The sequence below is a fragment of the Zingiber officinale genome, unplaced genomic scaffold (genome assembly GCF_018446385.1).
Source record: "Zingiber officinale cultivar Zhangliang unplaced genomic scaffold, Zo_v1.1 ctg125, whole genome shotgun sequence".
Classification (NCBI taxonomy): Eukaryota; Viridiplantae; Streptophyta; class Magnoliopsida; order Zingiberales; family Zingiberaceae; genus Zingiber; species Zingiber officinale.
In genome coordinates this window covers 24,023-41,546 of record NW_024589821.1, presented here as the reverse complement: position 1 = coordinate 41,546, position 17,524 = coordinate 24,023, and the positions used below count along the sequence as shown (strand labels likewise).

Below are 17,524 nucleotides of genomic sequence, written 5' to 3'. Positions count from 1 at the left end.
ATTTGAGTATATTTATATAAAAAATTACGTAAAATTAAAGATGATTAGTGAATAATCAAGTAAAATATTATGAATTTAAATTTGTCATCCCAAGTTATCCCAAGCTTGTCATCCCATAGAAATTGGGAATATACTTCGTGGCCATCTCTAACATCATTCCAAATTAAGGGTGGGTATGCAACAGCAAGTGCACCCATTAGATATAGGAAGCACTTTGGATGCTACAAGTGGCAAAACAGCTATCAACAAGTGAATCACTACGTCATTAAGATAGTGGTGCAAAACAAAAAACAAAACAGGTATCTAGCTAACCAATATCCAACACACCATTTGGGGAAAAAAACAAAAACCACGCTGACCGATTTGATCAATCAAGGTCTCACTAAAAAACAGTTAGAAATTTGCAGTCAGATGCTAAACTTAAGCAACTTCAAGAGGTGTACTCTAATTCAATAATCACGATTTTTTCATTGGCAAGCTAAATTGCGCTCAGTCTCGAAACACAACAAGAAGACGAACCCTGAGCACAGAAATTTAATCTCACACTTTATTCAATGTCGGCAAAAGTCGCAGAAGACAATGGAACCTATGCCAAGAATGAGTTCTCTTGCCTCTTCATCCTTCAACTTTTATATTTGCAGCGTCGGGCTGTCGGTTGCCAGCCCCATGGTATTCAGACCATTATCGACATAGACAACCGACCCAGTCACAGCCGATGCGAGGGGAGACACCAAGAAGGCTGCTGCATTGCCGACTTCATCTGTATAAACAAGTTTACTTTGTTATATGAAATAGTTTGCTCAGTCATTTTGATGGACAACATGAAATAGTGGACAAATCAGTTCTGAATTGTGTCGTGACCTGCAAGCAATTCTTTCTGTAACGGGGCATTCACGTATGAATAATCAATCATCTTTTCGATGAATCCGATGGCTTTAGCAGCTCGGCTTCCCAGAGGGCCTGAGCATATCATATTCACATACCATGTTTAGGTGACATTGAAAAATGGTTTGCTGGGGTGAGTTCAGTTAACAATAAAAAGAGGAAACTGCCCAACTAATGGGAGTGAGGTTTGAACAACCCAAGTGTAGCATACAAGGAAACATTGACGCACACCTGCAGATATTGTATTGACTCTAACTTGACCTTTTCTTCCGGCTTCAAAAGCCAGCACCTACATCCAAAAACAAAAGCAATACTAGATGAAAACATCAAAATTACTGAATCTATATTTTGCCAAATATAAGCTTAGATGAGTGAACTACCATATAGCTTGGGTTTAAATATTTCCAAACACTAGCCGGTCTTGACAATCAATTTCACATACAACAATTACATAAGAGTTGAACTTACTTTTGTATCGCTCTCCAATGCAGCTTTTGCTGAGCTCATTCCACCTCCGTATCTGCAAGTTGATGCAAGAACTAAACAAGTATTTCAAATTATAAACTTTGGAATAACCGAATAGGCGAATAACAAGGAAAAAGGTTATACCCTGGGATTGTCCTTTCAGAAGCTATGTATGTCAAAGATATTGAAGCACCGCCTGCCATGTTTAACGGAGACATCCATAACAAAGTGAAGATGAGATATAAAATCTATGTGCCAACAAGAAAAGGAATTGTTTGATAACCTAATTTTGGGTTTTATTATAACTACTAGCATTTATTCTGTCCTTAAAGAAGAAGATAGAATGATGGATTGATAATGATGTTCTTGTCAGGATCTCAAGTTGAAATATACACACAAATGGAACATGCAATTGTTTTGTTTTCATGGAATCGAAAGAAACCTGGATTCATTATTGGAAGAAAGTGCTGAAGCAGGGAGACAAAAGAGTAACTCGAAGCTGAAATTGCAGCAAGATACCCTCTTCTAGATGTCTCCAAGAGTGGTTTCGTTACCTGTTTATGAAAACCATAATTTAGAACTAAAGTAAAAAACATCATGATTATATGATGGTGTAAGGTAGTACCTCTGGTCCATTGGCAAGAGAATGCACGAGGATGTCAATGCTTCCAAAATCTTTCGTCACAGCTTCTGCCACTTCCTGCACCAAGCAGAAGAAGGCATCAGTAACACAAGAGCGTGTGAAAAATCAAATGAATTATCATTCCAGGCTTTAGTTATGTTTACACTGTCTCTTGGAGAAAAAATGTTTAATTAGCGTACAGAAAGGGGAATTCAAGTCTGGTGAAGACAAGGAGTTGGTGCCTACCTTAACAGTCCAATTTGAGGATCCAGCATAGCGTTTGTTTGTCTTGACCTAAATAAACACCATACAAGCTGCTGATTATGATCATAAATTGGAATAAGTGCCAGGAACCAATTTTATCAAAAGCTTCTTTTACATACATCTTCAGGAACATCATCAGGTGTATCGTAAACGGCATCAAGAGGATATACTTTGACAATATCCATCAGCGAGCCATTTGGCAATCTGTAAATACAATCTGAGAAAGATTACTACTGGACATGAAAGAGAAAAAAAATAAATCCAACCATGTATGCCCCTAATAATAGAGGAAGGCATACTTCCGTGACTCATCAAATTTGCCACGCCTTAAGCTTGTCTCAAATATGTTCAGTGCCTATTGAAGAATGATCCAACAGAAGGCTAATATTTCAGTGTTTATCTAATTACGTAATAACAGACTAAACAAGACTTCAGAAGCACTTACAGGCACCCATGTACCAACAAGTATTTCTGCCCCAGCAGCGGCAAGAGCCTTTGCGATTGCCCAGCCATAACCATTATCATCGGCAACTCCAGCAATAAATGCCCTTTTACCTACATAAGAAGAACACATTATCATCAGTATTCCCAGCAACCAAAATGTCATAAAATTTAGGAATCAAGCATTAGGATATGTGATTTTCTGAATGTAGGTAGTGAAATATAGAACACCAGTATCCAAAGGATGTAATTAAATATGACTTGCATTAAAAATGTTATATAAAACACCGGATGGTGAAAAAGTGTAAATAAGAACAGGATTTTGACATCTGATATAAGGAAACTCAATTGATTGTTCACAATGCATAAGGATAAGTGGGAGCATGAATGTAGGCAGTCAAACATAACAATCCATATACCCATCAGATGTTATCAAAAATGGGTTACCCTTATAAATACAAGATAAAACACTACATGACGAAAGAAACAAGGAAAAACAACAAGCAAACTATGATAAGAAAATAATCCTGTAAGAAAACAAAACTACGTAGGTCATAAGTTACTGAAGTAGTCCTGAAATTTCAAGGAAAGTGACAGGGCAAACTATGAAGAACCATATATATATACCTCTTAGATCAATAGGCAATCCATATGCAATCTCTTTCTCACTTTCCCCAGACATTGCCCTGATAGCAAACCTTTGACACTTTGAAGGAGATGAATATCTCACACAGAGAGGCTGGGGAGACAAGGAACTTGGTGAGTTTGCTGAACTTTGTTTGGTTACTTTTAGATTGGACCCAGAAATTGCCATCCTAGTGGTGAACAATCTCCTGGGAGAAGAGACGCAAGCCTTTGCTGCCGTAGCTTGCAAACCAGTAGCAACTAATGCCTCCATTGTCTCTAGCAGTAGTAGAAACCTGAACAAACCACAGAACAACAGTGGGTTTGCCATCATAAACACTCATTTAGATCCGCTGTCTTATGCAGATGTAAAGTTATCTTAGTTACAGACATTGAGCTACACCATTAGCATTCCAAAAAGCTAAAAACTAACCAGGTATTAGCTTTGCATATATCAAGAAACACACAACGAAATGTAACCAGCAAACTTAAACATCAACATGGCGGATGGTCAGGAAGGATAACTATCTAAAATCTATTGTTTGGGCCTAGAATGAACTAAAAACTTTCTTTCATGGAAGGTTTCCATTTGGGCTCTCACAAATGACAAATCAATTTTTTTTCATACGAACATTTTCATGTATCAAACAACACACAACCAAGGGCAGTCGGCAAACAAACACTTTCATGTTGGATGCTTATGAGCTAGGAAGTATAATCAAGAAACACGCTATTCAAGTCTAAAATTAGCTAAAAGCTCCACTTTATCCAACGCTTCCATTTCGGATCCTCGCCAGTCACAGATCAAACATTTCACATGAATCTTCAACCAACATTACGACCTTGTGAAACAAAACATCACAAGAACAAAAGAGGATCCCGAAAAATTTTTAATTATTAGAACGAGAACAATTTCAGCTGAGATAAAAGTAAAAAAGAAAAAGAAAAATATACCAGAGATCTCAAACTACTCGCTGGTGACAAAAATGCTGAGAGAGGAAAGACCCGAATAAGCGGAGATCTCTCACCTTTCGGAGGACGACGGGCGAGCGCCAAGGGCAGTGGCTGGCCTTCGGATCAATCCGACGTTAGGCTGCTCTGGTTAAATCGAAGCGTATTTCGATGACACCGAGGAGGTGAGATAGAAACTGGTCCGCAGTCCTGCGGAGCGATCGAGAGAGAGCGCTGCGTTTGTCGTTGAGCTGTCAATGGCGATGCGTTAGGGTTTAACCTTCGAGTTGGCGGAGCTCGAACTCAGTCGCTGAGTTCATCCATTGAGTCACTTCAGCCCGTGATCGCCTTTTGAATCACGTAAAGACACGTGTCCTTCTTGGATATTAGATTGAATTAGATAATTAATTAAAAAAACTTATGCACGTTGTTTAAATTGAATATATTATTTTAAAATTTGATATTTAGGAACGTATAAGCAACAAATAGACTTTATGTGTGCAAGCAAAAAATATAATTTTTTAGATAATTAAATGTATGTGTATATTAAAAATAATATCATAATTCATGTTAATAAATATAATTAATTTACTAAATATCAATGTAATATCACTTTGGCTTATATAAACTTAATGGAATTTCATTGATTGCTCACGAATTCTCACCTTGACCTTTATTTTGGCACTGTTTTACTCATTTAGAAGTAGAGATGGATCAATCCATGGTGGGATAGATCGATTTGTGATAAGTTAATCATTTAGTGGAGCGGGACGAGATGATCTGTTAACTTAGCAGGTTAGAAATTTCCAACCCAACCTAATCTAAGAAGGATTACGGGTTTAACGGATCAACCCACAGATCTATCATAAAAAATTTTAAAAAAATTAAATGTTACGTATCTTCAATGTTTTATTTCATAAAGATTTCATCAATCAAATGTATTCATAAACACATATTTTAAATATAAATAGATAAAAATGAGTATTTATGTGAAATGAAAAGTATTATTTTTATTTCAAAATTATAATAAAAGAAAATAATAAATTGACATAAAACTTAACTTATATGTATTTCTCAACCTGTGGATCAACCCAAGTTAGTCGTGGATCGATCCACGCGGGTCGTAGGCCTAAGTTGGTCGGCTTATGATGAATTTAGATTGATAAAATTTTAATTTAATCTGTTTAAATTATTTGATGGGATAGGTTAATCCGATAAATTGACAGTAATATGAAAAAGTTATAGATTATCCATGGATTTTTCTTGAGAGCATGTCAAGCATCATCTTCATTCTTCACTCTTATAGTGACAATATAATTTTATATTTTTATAGTTTATATTGAGCAAAGAGACATTGCTTTTGATTTTTTACAATTACAAAATTATATTTTAAAGAAAAGTATAGTCTATTAGGGTTTTAATTATCTGAATTTATCTCTAATAATCTCAAATCTCACCATCCACGTATCTATGCCATCCGCATGTTAATTCCAATCATTATTGTTTTCTCACATTCATATAATATTGCAATCTACTTGGAAAGCAATCTACTTTTTCGAAGGACAATGAATACTTTTATTATTATTATTATTATTTTTTATTTTAATCCTTGATGGTTAGAATAAGAAGATCCTACCTTTATCTAATGTTAATTTATATGAAATGTTAGACATTGTTTATTTAAATAGTGATGAATCTTATAGCGGTTGGGAATTGGTGGTGAACCTCTTGGTTCAATTAAATAAGGAATTGGACAGTACAACAAACCAACACCTAAGCAATAAAAAAACTAATTGTAATTAAATAGTTATCTACACTGTGTCAATGTTCGATCTGTTGACAGTAGTCTAATGCAGCGAAGCAGTAGCGCGACATCAACATAATGTAACCGAAGTCACAAAATAATTATAGTAGCTCGTAGAAGAAATGTGTTCTTTCTGATAGCCAAATAATCCTTTTAAATAGTGTTGAGGGCACTTTTAATCTCGTTCGAGGCGCCTCCAACAACAAATGTGATTCCCTTGCCTTCGAACTCGATAAGCTCCGCAAACTGCGGCTCCTATCTACACAAGGGTACATTCTAGGCGCTTCGAGATGACTCCAATGCACTCTGAGACACCTCTAGCGCACTTCAAGGCATTTTCTCATTGCGAGAACTTTATCCTCAATGTTCATCCATGCGAGGGTGCTTCCCCTAGATCCAAGGTGCCTCCGTGACACTTTGAGACACCTCGGACACTGTTCATCTGAGGTTGCTTTTGACTTTTCACCCCAACAAAAAGTGTTAGTCCAAGTAATAAGTTATACCCTGTAAAACAGAGTTAGCACAATAAAATATAAAGAATTATTAATTAAATCATGTTATTCAAACCAGGATCTAGTTATAGTCTCAGTTTAGGCTTCTAAGATAGACATAAATTGGACTAGTGTCTATAGTCCCACCAGGACTCGCCCTCACTAGATAACTCTCCTCCATTGACTTACCACATTTACCATTGGTAGTCGCTTGACTTGTCTTTTGACCCACCGGTCTTCCCGTCAATTGTCAGATCCGTATACCAACTGGGCTTTGGCCAACTGTCAGATCCCGTAGACTTAGTTGAACCTCCTTCCAGATATTAGGTCATCCAGATGTATTTGGGTTTTCCACCAGCTATCAGGTCTAACAAAGCTAGCTAGATTTCAGCCTAGTGTCGGATCCTTTAGACTCGTCAAGTCTTGCACACTTGGTAAGAACATTAGATCATATAGAACCTAACTTTAACCATTTGTCATTCGTCAAAAATATAAGTTTGATCATTGGTGCCAATTGTAACAACAGTAAGTGGGTATTCACTATAAACTACAACTCAGATGATTCCCTAGAACAATATAAGGTTTGTTTGGTTGCTAAAGACTTTATGCAAACTTACAGAGTAAACTATTCTGAAACATTCTCTTCGATAGCTAAATTGAACACAGTTCGAGTCTTGTTATCAGTTGCTGTAAATCTTGATTGACCACTAAATCAATTAGATGTGAAGAATATGTTTCTAAATAGTGATTTATAAGAAGAGGCCTGCACAGAGGCACCCCCAAGATTTTCTAATCAACTTGGATAAAAAATGTGTAACCTGAAAATATCTCTCTATGGACTGAAGCAATCACCCAGAGCATGGTTCAAGTGGTTCACAAATTTTATAAAAAGTCAGGGATACACCCAAGGACAATTTGATCATACTTTATTCACAAAAGACATTGAAGAAAGACAAGATCTCTATGCTGATCTTGTATGTTAAAATGATATAGAAGAGATGAGCACATAGAAGAGATGAGCACACTAAAAGCAAACCTAGCCCAGGAATTGAAATTAAAAACTTGAGTCAGCTAAGATACTTTCTTGTAATAGAGAAAGCAAGATCAAGGAAATCTATTATGATGTCTTATAAAAAGTATATTCTCGACATCTTAAAGGAAAATGGGATGAGTGGGTGTAGGATAGCAAATAATCCAATTGAAGTGAACGCAAAGCTGGGAGATATAAAAAATGGCACTCTAGTAGACTCAGTAAGATGTCAAAGACTTGTTGGAAGACTAATTTACTTGTCTCATATTCATTGAGGCATTGCTTTTGCAGCTAGTATGATCAATCAATTCATACATTCTCCATATGAAGAACATCTGAATGCAATGTACCGAATCCTAAGATATTTAAAAGAAATACTTAGAAAGAGACTTTTCTTCAGAAAGGATGAGAAATGAGATATTGAAATATATACAGATGCAGACTGGACAAGCTCTGTCTGTTACTTATCGAAAGTCAACTTCAGAGTACTATATATTTGTGTGGGGCAACAGTAACTTAGAGAAGTAAGAAGAAAATTATTGTAGCCAAAGCAGTGCAAAGGTTGAGTTTAGAACAATGACTAAGGAGTATGTGAAATTCTTTGGCTAAATAAAGTTTTGCATGAACTAAGAGACTAATAAATCTTCCTATGAAACTATGCTATGATAACGATACAACAATCAATATTGTTCATAATCCAATTGTACATGATACAACGAAAAATATTAAATTGATAAAACACTTTAAAAAAGAGAAGTTGGAAGATGAAACAATTTGCAATTCATTTATTCTAACCATGCTACAAGTTATAGATGTTTTGACCAAGGAATTTTCAAGACAACTCTTTGAAACACAAGTTAATAAGTTGTGCATGATGAATATCTTTGCACCAACTTGAAAGGGAGTGTCAATAAATTAGGCATGAATTGATTAGATTAAATGTATTATGATTTATTTGATTAAAATTTAGGAAGATAATTATTAGGTTTAGAATATTTCTTTCTTGTATTATTCTCTTTAATAATATATTTAGACTTGTACACTTTCTTCTCTTTAATAATATATTGAAATTTGAATTCGAGATGAATAAAAAAAAGGAGAGTAGATTTTAGTTAGAGAAAATTATGTTTTTAGTCATGTAACTTATACATTTTTTAATTTTAGTCCTGTTATGAGTCAATTTACATTTTTAGTCCTTTAACTTGTAATATTTTTCAATTTCAGTATTTTTTTCTTCTAAAATTGAAAATTTTCAACGGAAAATGATGAGTTGTAAATTGAATTTGGGGATTTTGATTTTTTATGACCCATGTGTTTTTATATTCCAACCACAAACTAGATATTTTCCGTTGAAAAATTATAATTTTGGAGGAAAAAAGACTGAAATTGGGAAATATTACAAGTTACAGGACTAAGAACGTAAATTAACTCATAACAGGACTAAAATTGAAAAAGATGCAAGTTACAGGACTGAAAATATAATTTTCTCATTTTAGTTAGCTAGAGGAATGCTCGTTGGAGTGGTTGTCTCCTTGGAGTGGTGCAATGGTTAAAGTATATGGTGTTGTCATATGAGGTCTTGAGGTCAAAACTCGGCGAGTCCTAGCATACCTCCTCATGTCTTGCCACCTGCACTAATAGCTAATAACCACCCATAATTTACTTTCTCCATGTTAACCTAAAAATAAGTTAGCAGAGGTGCTGGGGTGAACGAATCACCTTTTGCCATATGCACATTGGAGTGGTAGAAATTATATACACCTTGTTTTTTTATAGAGTTGACACTGTTAAGACTTGGGCAAGTACAATGTAGGAGATGTATTTGCATTCTAGTCATGCCTTTATATTATGGATGCTAGTGCACAAACGACCATCTACACGCGATCAAATATTAGTGCATAAATGACCATCTACACGCGATCAAATAGAATATTTGATTGAAATTTCATGTTTTGTGATTCAAAGGAGGAGACATAAAAATATCTATTTTATATGTTGACTTATTATGACTAAATGGAAGAAGATTTAAGGATGTCGGTGCATATAGAAGATGTCTCCGAATGAACGTATGTTCCTATTCTTAAGTGATATTGGATAGATAGTTGGGTATTGTTTTTATCCTTCGAGATTATGATGTAGTAGTATATCTAAGTTATCATCAAGATATTTATGATGTGATCATTTTTATCCTCTGAGATTATGATATAATAGTATATCTAAGTTATCATCCAGATATTTATGATGTGATCCTCAACTATAGTATATCTGTAGAATTTTTTCTTCCAAATGAATCATGCAACTAAAAAATGTTAGGCTTCTTGACTGTCAATCACGAGTGCTTCCCGATTTACTTTGCTAGCCGATGAAAAATTTCAGACCAATCACTCCAGGACTAATCAATGAGGCTAACTAGGTCACTACGAGTGTTTCCTAATTTATCCTGATAACCTATAGAAAAATTTTATTAGGTCAAATCTATCATCCCTAAAAATAATAAATAGGTTAATTAAGTTTATATTATATATATATATATATATATATATATATAATAAAACTGAAAATTTATGAAGATTTAAGTTAAAAAAGCATCATTATAAAATTTCTATTGTAATCTTTTATGCGTGGGTCGGACTATAGGCGTGTTGGTAGGCCCAAATCATCAGCACGTGCTTGTCACGCTCTCTCCATCCCTAGGTCGACGCCTGCTACAAGTTACGCAAACCGTATCGGAATTTCGTTTGGTTTTGCTCGACGATTACGGCGGGAGCGATCCGGGACGGAGCTCGTCGTGTAGTGTTCCTGCTTTCCTTCTCGGTTTGCCTTCTTCGGATGTTAATTTTTCCTCCTTATTGTTTTTCTGTATTGACCGTTGTTCGCATGTGAATCGTCCTCCGCCAATTCTCGATCTGATCGTTGCGTCTCTAGGTTTCTCATGCACGCAGTGTCTGATATCATATTTGGAAGTCCTGTTCTTCCACCTTACCTTTGCGCTGTCTCACAGGCACAACCTCCCCTCCACCGGCGATTGCTGTGGCGTTGCTTAATGTAGTTTTCTAAAATTTGTAATAATCCGTGAGAATCTCTCCCGATGGAATTTATTATTGTGATTGAGTATGTTTCATCCCGCAACATCCTCATTGTCTTCTTCTAGTAACTAACTGTATTGAGTGCTTTTCCATGAAGAATTAGCTCAAATCACTCTCTATTAACCTCTGCTAGTACATAGAGTTACTTGATTATTCATTTCCCTATATTTAGACTGCCACTAGACATTTTACATTATTTGAATATATTGGATCCTGTGTTTCCAGGAATTCAACACCCGGGATTATTGTTTTTTCATTGACAATATTAGACCGACTATTGTGATGATAATCAAATCAGAGCTAGATTGAATGTTAGTTTACTTATTTATGGTCTTAATATCTTCATTTTTTTGAAGAAAAATTTATAGGTAAATGCATAAATATATTGCAAACATTTCTATGCCATGATACCCATATGTCCTTTATGATAGATCATTGGATGCTGGAAATAGGAGCTTTGGAGCTGTCAATAGTCCTAGAGAGGAGTGGGAGAAATCTATTTGGATTTTTAGGACATTTGAGGGGTTCTTGCTTTCACAGAGGAGAGCTGAAGTGGATGGTTTATCCAACATTTAATTTGCATTGGTTATTGCTGTTGAGCATTTTGGAGGGCTTGGGCAATGGAGCTTGTGGAGCACCATTCGCATCAAGAATTTCTTTCTTGGTTTGCTTCACAGTTTTGACCTTTTTCATCTTTAATTCAAAAGTCAAAGAGGGTCCTTATCAATTTGAATCAGCATCAATGGAAGTTGGGGATTAACCTGTGCAAGTTTCATTTTATGCCTTTTTATATCTAAACTTTGCTTTTTTATAGGGACTATATTTACAGTGGCAACCATGAGTTCTCGACTAAGTCGTACACTTTATGTGGGCAACCTCCCTATAGATATACGGGAATCAGAAGTTGAAGATTTATTTCGCAAGGTTTCTATCTAAAGACACTTTCTTCAGCTGTTAGATATACATCATGTCATTTTTCTGATCGAGCTTGAACTAGTCTTAAAGTCAATAATTCATCTATGCATTTAACTCTGCTAGTTGCTGCTTGAACTCCAAGCACATGCTTCCCACAAACTTATAGAGGATGGGTGGCAAATGTATTCTTTAAATGTATTGTAGGCATCATCTCCAGTCATTAATTCCCAAATGGTGGTTCTTTGACAATGATATTTCTGATATTTTCTATCTACAGTAGGTCCAATCTTGTCATTAAACAATATACTGACACAATTTGGAGAAATATATCATTATGTCACATTGAGCTCTAGTTTTAGTACCAGAGGTATAGGATAACAATTAGACATATTTGTGAGTTGAGTATTTTAATGGTGTCAACATGCAGTCTTGCATCTTGTTGTTATTATGATTGTGTGTTTCTCAGAATTTAGAACTGCATTTTTTATAATATTATCAATATAATCTCATTGTAGTATGGCCACATAGTGGAAATTCAATTGAAGAATCCACCTAGACCCCCTGGTTATTGTTTTGTTGAGGTAAATGCTTTTAACTGGGACTTTAATTACATTTCCGGGGTTTTTTTCGCTTCCAAATCTTATGATTTAAATTGTTTTTGTAGTTTGAAAGTTCGCGGGATGCAGAAGATGCAGTCAGGGGCCGCGATGGCTATGAGTTTGATGGACAACGTCTTAGGGTAATAAGCATTTGTATCATGTGGCTATTCTGTATAATTACTTTGTTTTATCTCATTGTTCCATGAAGGTTGAGGTAGCCCATGGTGGTCGAGGGCAATCATTTCCAGTTGGACGAGGTAGTCGGCGTGGTGGGGGAGAAAACAAATTTGGAGCGTCACATCGTTCAGAATATCGAGGTGATTTCCACTAATACGTAGATTTTTTGCTAGGTTTCTATTTGATGTATTACAAATTTGACATTTTTATACTTTTACAGTGATTGTTCGGGGGCTTCCTTCTTCAGCTTCATGGCAGGATCTAAAGGTATGGAAACTTCCTGTATACACTTCAAACAATTGTTTACCTTTTTGTTGACCTTTCAACTTTTGTCATCCTAGGATCACATGAGGAAGGCTGGAGATGTATGTTTTGCACAGATTTACCGTGATGGTGATGGTAGGTTCCAAAAATCTATTATAAACTCTCATCTATATGGTAGTTAGTACTTGCAAAAATGTGAGAACAGCCAAGATCATGGTGTCTGTTGATATATACTTGTTACACACATTATATACTTGTGCACATTTCACAAACATTAGAAACTAGCCAATGGTTTCCATTTTGAGTGATAGCTATTTTTATTTGTTGGCATGAACTATTAAGCACTAGACAAATTTAATCTATGAACTATGAGCGTCATATCTAATAACACGAAATTTAAAAGACTTAACTATTACTAGATAGCAATGCAGATTTTGTTAACGTTTAGTGGGATAAATTTCATTAGTTAATGCCAGAAAAAGAGAGAAAATAAGTTAGGGTGGAATGGATGTGGTCTAAGACGACTGGCAGCTTCTATTGTTAAGCAAGTTAAATTGATGAGTTGAAGGTGTGAAAGATAAGGGAGACCAAATATTACCAGTGATATGCTGGAGGATCAGTTTACAATTATAAATTTGTATGATATCCTGGTAAGTGACGATTCATATTTCATTTGTTTTTTTTTTTTTGCTGCACTCAGAGCCAATTTACTGATAACTCTAGTTTTTGGCCTTTTTGATCAAGATGTCTTGTTTTACCAACTATACTTTAATTGAGCCATAAAAACTATCAACTTGTCATAGCATCACTTGTAGACAACATGATTGTCCCCATGGGGGTGCCCAGTTAGTTAGAGGGTGGTAGCTTTGCTACAATAGGGCAAGGGGTCAATTCTTGGCGGACGCATGCCGGGAAAAAAACTTATACCAACCTTTAGTATCTTGGCGGTCGGCTATAAGTTGATCTCGTGATTTACCTCCCTTCACATAGCTTGTGGACGGACGGGCAGGCTGGCGGGCGCATGCCTTCGAGGAAAAAAAACTCAGTGGTCGGCTATAAACTGATCTTGTGATTTACCTTCCTTCACATAATTTAGGGACGAGCTATGAGAGGCATTTGGGGTTGAGCGTAATCATCTTTTACTAAAACTTGTATACAACATGATTAATCCTCACCTATAGTTTGAAAATATGGATGTTCTTGTGTGTATAATGATGCAGTGCAGATAACTTATTACATCAAAAGCATCCCTGATCAATCATCTTGCCCATAATATGAAATACAAGCTGAAACACATACATACACCGTTATCTATAATTCTACAAGAATATGGAAAAATAAGACTTCTTTGTTAAAATTTTGAATTTTCCTCCAGGTGTTATGGGCTTGGTGGATTATACAAATTCTGAAGACATGAAATATGCTGTAAGAGCATTTCTTCTGCCTTTGCCATTCTCTTAGGAATACATTTGATGAATATTATTTACCTTTTTTATGCCCTTGCCAGATTCGTAAGCTTGATGACACTGAATTTAAAAATCCCTTTTCGAGGTCCTACATCCGGGTATGTTCTTTCAAAATGGCAGATGTGAATTACAGAATGAAGTCCTAATTGTCTTGTAAGGTTTAAAGTATTGTTCCATGGCGAAGGTTTGGTCTCCAGTTGGAACGTACAACTTTGGTACAGTTCCATGTTGACACCTAGCACGCTTCATGCTAAGATTAATTCAAATGAGTCATCTTCACTTAGCTGTCCGCCTCCAAATATAAGCTTATTGGACTTACAAAGTCAGTTCAATTGAATTAAATTTTTAGGGTAACAAGTTGCAAGCACCTTGACTAATGTATACCTTATTAATAATGGGTGCCGTGCGTGAGATTAAAGCATTATTTCTCGTACTATCCTAGTTAAATCAACCCTATAATTTTATATTTTTTCAGTATATAGGTTAAATAATATTCCAAGGACATTTCGTGTTGGAACTAGTTGCGTCATTTGTCAATAAATATATCTTTTGGTTAGCTATTGGGAGTTGTACTCAGATTGACGAGATTGAAATTAGAAAAGACACAAAATATCGATAGTCTGATACATATCACATTCTTCAATTTTAGTGATCCTTTGTACACTAGTATTGGTAAACCGATTATGCTTCTCTCATCTCACCTTCTACTCTTCTCCTCTTTGTGATTAGTGGATGAAACCATGGTTTAAAATTTTGTTTCATGCCGGGTGAAATTTATTGTTCCCGACACTGGCACACTATGTGGTTCCGCCCTAAGGTCGAGGCACCGTGATTCCGTGGTGACCTCCGCGAGCATGCAGGTGAAAAAAACTTAGAGAGCGTTTGGTTATCCCAGTTTCTATTTTCATTTTCCGGAAAATGTGCGTTTTCTGGAAAATAGAAAATAACTTTTAGACATTCTCTTCTTTTTTAGAAAATGCCATCTCTTTTTTTAGAAAACAGATGTGGAAACTGCAAACCAAACACTATTTTTCAGAAAATGCATGTTTTCCAGAAAATGAAAATGGAAAACATGTAAACCAAACACTCCCTTAGGCTTTAATAATTAAACTTAGGTCAATTTCAATCGGTTCTTAGTTATAAATAGGATAATATAAATGGACGTAATCAAATCCTAATGAAACTATCCTATTATATTATTTGTTTAATCTTGAAAATATATAATAAATTATTTATTTATTTACCATATAGAGACGCCGCAATCTCATATTTTTTTTTAAAAAATATTTTATTTTTTAAATATTTAGATTAATTTTTTTAATTAATATTTTATATTTCAAAAATACTGAAATCATATTGACACAGTACGATACGATACCAAACTGTGTTGTTCCGGTCATAAACTGAAACTCCTATATGTCTCGAGATTTTAACAAATTGACAAAACCGAAGGATGAATCTAGTGAAGAGTATCTTATGGTCTCATTTGATTTGCTGACACAAACAAACAGCAAGAATTGTGTTTGTTTGTCAAATGTGCAATCTTATCCAACCCAAACAAAGAGATCAAACATAATTTGATTGTTTTCCTCATTTTCTCCAGGTGAAAAGCTACGAGAGAAGTATGTCAAGGAGCCGAAGTCCAAGCAGAAGCCGTAGTAGAAGCAGAGGCCCTAGAAGGAGTCGGAGGTAAATTTATATTCATTCATTAGTTGACTTGAAGCCTATTCCAGCTATATTTCAATTATTATTATTTTTAGCTCAAGCAAATGTTTTTTTTTTTTTTTCATTTTTGACCGTTTAGCCATCTCTCTTTACTATAGTAACTCATTTCTAATTATTTTATCCAGCAAATCATATGAAAGGGCTAAATCAAGATCACCATCCAAACCTGAATCTCCACGACCCAGGTCTCAGTCTCCAGCCAGAGCGTCCAGGTAGTTTTCTGCACCAGGCCCTCATCTTTTTTATGTGAAAATTTGTCAACATCCTTTTTTTTCCAAATTAACTTCAATGAATATTTTGCTTCCAGATCAAGATCTAGGTCAAGATCCAGTTGATAATTCCAGGTGATTTTTAAAACCTCAATTCTTGCAAAGTAGTCGAAAATAATGTGTGTTTTTGGCTTAAGCTAAAATATTTTCCATGCAATCCTCTATTTACATGATAAATTTAAAAAGTAAACAACTTGTAGTATGCATAGAAGTGCTGACTAAAGGGAGTTCATTTTCTCATTAAATGGGCACATTGCGAGTCTAATGGTGTGCTTAGTTATGGGAATAACTATTTTATTCTTTATGAATTCCTGTGAAGTAAATATTTCTATATTTTGGTTGCAAAACTAAACTTGAAATATTAGCTCCCATGAAATTGTGATTCTCTATTCATAACGAATAGCTATTCAAATAATTATTCCATGATAATTACATTCTCTAAATAATATATATTCTTACTCTATCCAACCATTTAAAAAATAAGAACATATATAATGAATGCGGGTGAGTAGATAGGTTACTAGGCCATCAGGTAGATTTAGTGTTCAGGCATACCAATGGAGTTGGATGGGTTGATCGGGTTAGATTGACCATTCGATCCCATTGGGCCAGATTGGTTGGGTGAGTCTACATAAATCAATTGAATGAGAAGTTTAGCCAATCAGACAGGTCAGGTCTGATGGAATGGTCAGACAGGTCTGGATATCTACAAATTGCATTTAATTTATTTTTTAAAAAAATACTTGGTAAACCTATGTGTCTATGTGCTTTTTCATTCCTTGATTTTCCAATAATTTATTTATTTAGTTTTTTGCAGGTCTGCGCCTCTTCAAGATTATCTGTATTCTCTAAATTCTGCATAACTACCGCCGTTGCTTCCGTGTTATCTGTCTTCTTTAAATTCTGCAAACCACTGCGATGCTTCAGACAATGAGCGAATTTGATCTGGCATATTCAACTCTTGTTTGTTCAATTTAGTTACTTGAATTCGAGTTCTATTTGTTGTTTACTCTTACAAACTGTGGATCAAACAATTATCAGCTGTTTTGTGTGGAATTATCGAGTGCTTTTCTTATTTTAAATTTTGTAGGCTGTGGGTCTTTATTTCTCTACATATTAATTTCAAAATGATTAATTTATTAGCATGAACATTATGGGCAACGATGGATAGACATTGCTGGGGACGATTTTAAATTGTAGTGAATTTGAATCTTCATTTTCATTCTGTAGTTTTTTTTTCCTTGTTTATCATGTCTCTTTATCTCCTGTGTTATTTGATGTGATCGTGATTTCATGGCTTGTAAAATCCATCGTTTTTTTAAGAGAAAATTACATTTTCAATTTTGTAATTGGTATCTTTTTCAATTTTAATTTTGTTATGAATTAGTTTACGTTCTTAATCCTATAACTTATAATATTTTTTAATTTCAATCTTTTTTTTTCTAA

The 17,524-nt window shown here is 35.0% G+C and overlaps 2 protein-coding genes across 8 annotated transcripts; one reads left to right on the top strand and one right to left on the bottom strand.

The window, feature by feature from the left end:
- Positions 1-400: 400 nt before the first annotated feature.
- Positions 401-4,571, bottom strand: LOC122035901 (enoyl-[acyl-carrier-protein] reductase [NADH] 1, chloroplastic-like). The gene is made up of 13 exons (XM_042595058.1): positions 4,330-4,571; positions 3,305-3,597; positions 2,682-2,791; positions 2,536-2,591; positions 2,356-2,440; positions 2,219-2,266; positions 1,976-2,050; positions 1,793-1,904; positions 1,495-1,546; positions 1,354-1,405; positions 1,117-1,174; positions 862-960; positions 401-760 (listed from the first exon to the last, which is right to left on the bottom strand). Exons 2-13 carry the CDS (start codon positions 3,573-3,575, stop codon positions 630-632), a joined length of 1,149 nt encoding a protein of 382 aa, XP_042450992.1. The 5' UTR covers positions 3,576-3,597; positions 4,330-4,571; the 3' UTR covers positions 401-629.
- A 5,678-nt stretch (positions 4,572-10,249) lies between these two features.
- Positions 10,250-17,167, top strand: LOC122035864 (serine/arginine-rich splicing factor SR34A-like). Of its 7 annotated transcripts, none has more exons than XM_042595014.1 (14): positions 10,318-10,391; positions 10,579-10,649; positions 11,478-11,587; positions 12,094-12,159; positions 12,243-12,317; positions 12,386-12,494; positions 12,575-12,621; positions 12,696-12,753; positions 13,994-14,043; positions 14,126-14,182; positions 15,688-15,773; positions 15,935-16,021; positions 16,117-16,153; positions 16,896-17,167. In XM_042595014.1, the coding sequence occupies exons 3-13, from the start codon at positions 11,501-11,503 to the stop codon at positions 16,142-16,144; spliced, it is 750 nt and encodes a 249-aa protein (XP_042450948.1). In that variant the 5' UTR covers positions 10,318-10,391; positions 10,579-10,649; positions 11,478-11,500; the 3' UTR covers positions 16,145-16,153; positions 16,896-17,167. The 7 variants fall into 7 exon arrangements, with proteins under 7 accessions (XP_042450951.1, XP_042450945.1, XP_042450949.1 ...); XM_042595016.1 differs by having other exon boundaries at positions 10,322-10,391; positions 10,579-10,639; XM_042595017.1 differs by lacking the exon at positions 10,579-10,649 and having other exon boundaries at positions 10,250-10,391.
- Positions 17,168-17,524: the final 357 nt, after the last annotated feature.

Coding starts and splice junctions, on each gene's coding strand:
- LOC122035864 (XM_042595017.1), top strand. CDS start 11,501: ATGAGTTCTCGACTAAGTCGTACACTTTATGTGGGCAACCTCCCTATA. Junction 12,495..12,574: donor ACATCGTTCAGAATATCGAG/GTGATTTCCACT, acceptor ATACTTTTACAG/TGATTGTTCGGGGGCTTCCT. Junction 12,622..12,695: donor CTTCATGGCAGGATCTAAAG/GTATGGAAACTT, acceptor TTGTCATCCTAG/GATCACATGAGGAAGGCTGG.
- LOC122035901 (XM_042595058.1), bottom strand. CDS start 3,575: ATGGAGGCATTAGTTGCTACTGGTTTGCAAGCTACGGCAGCAAAGGCT. Junction 2,792..3,304: donor ATTGCCTATTGATCTAAGAG/GTATATATATAT, acceptor CTTCTTATGTAG/GTAAAAGGGCATTTATTGCT. Junction 1,905..1,975: donor CTCTTGCCAATGGACCAGAG/GTACTACCTTAC, acceptor TTTCATAAACAG/GTAACGAAACCACTCTTGGA.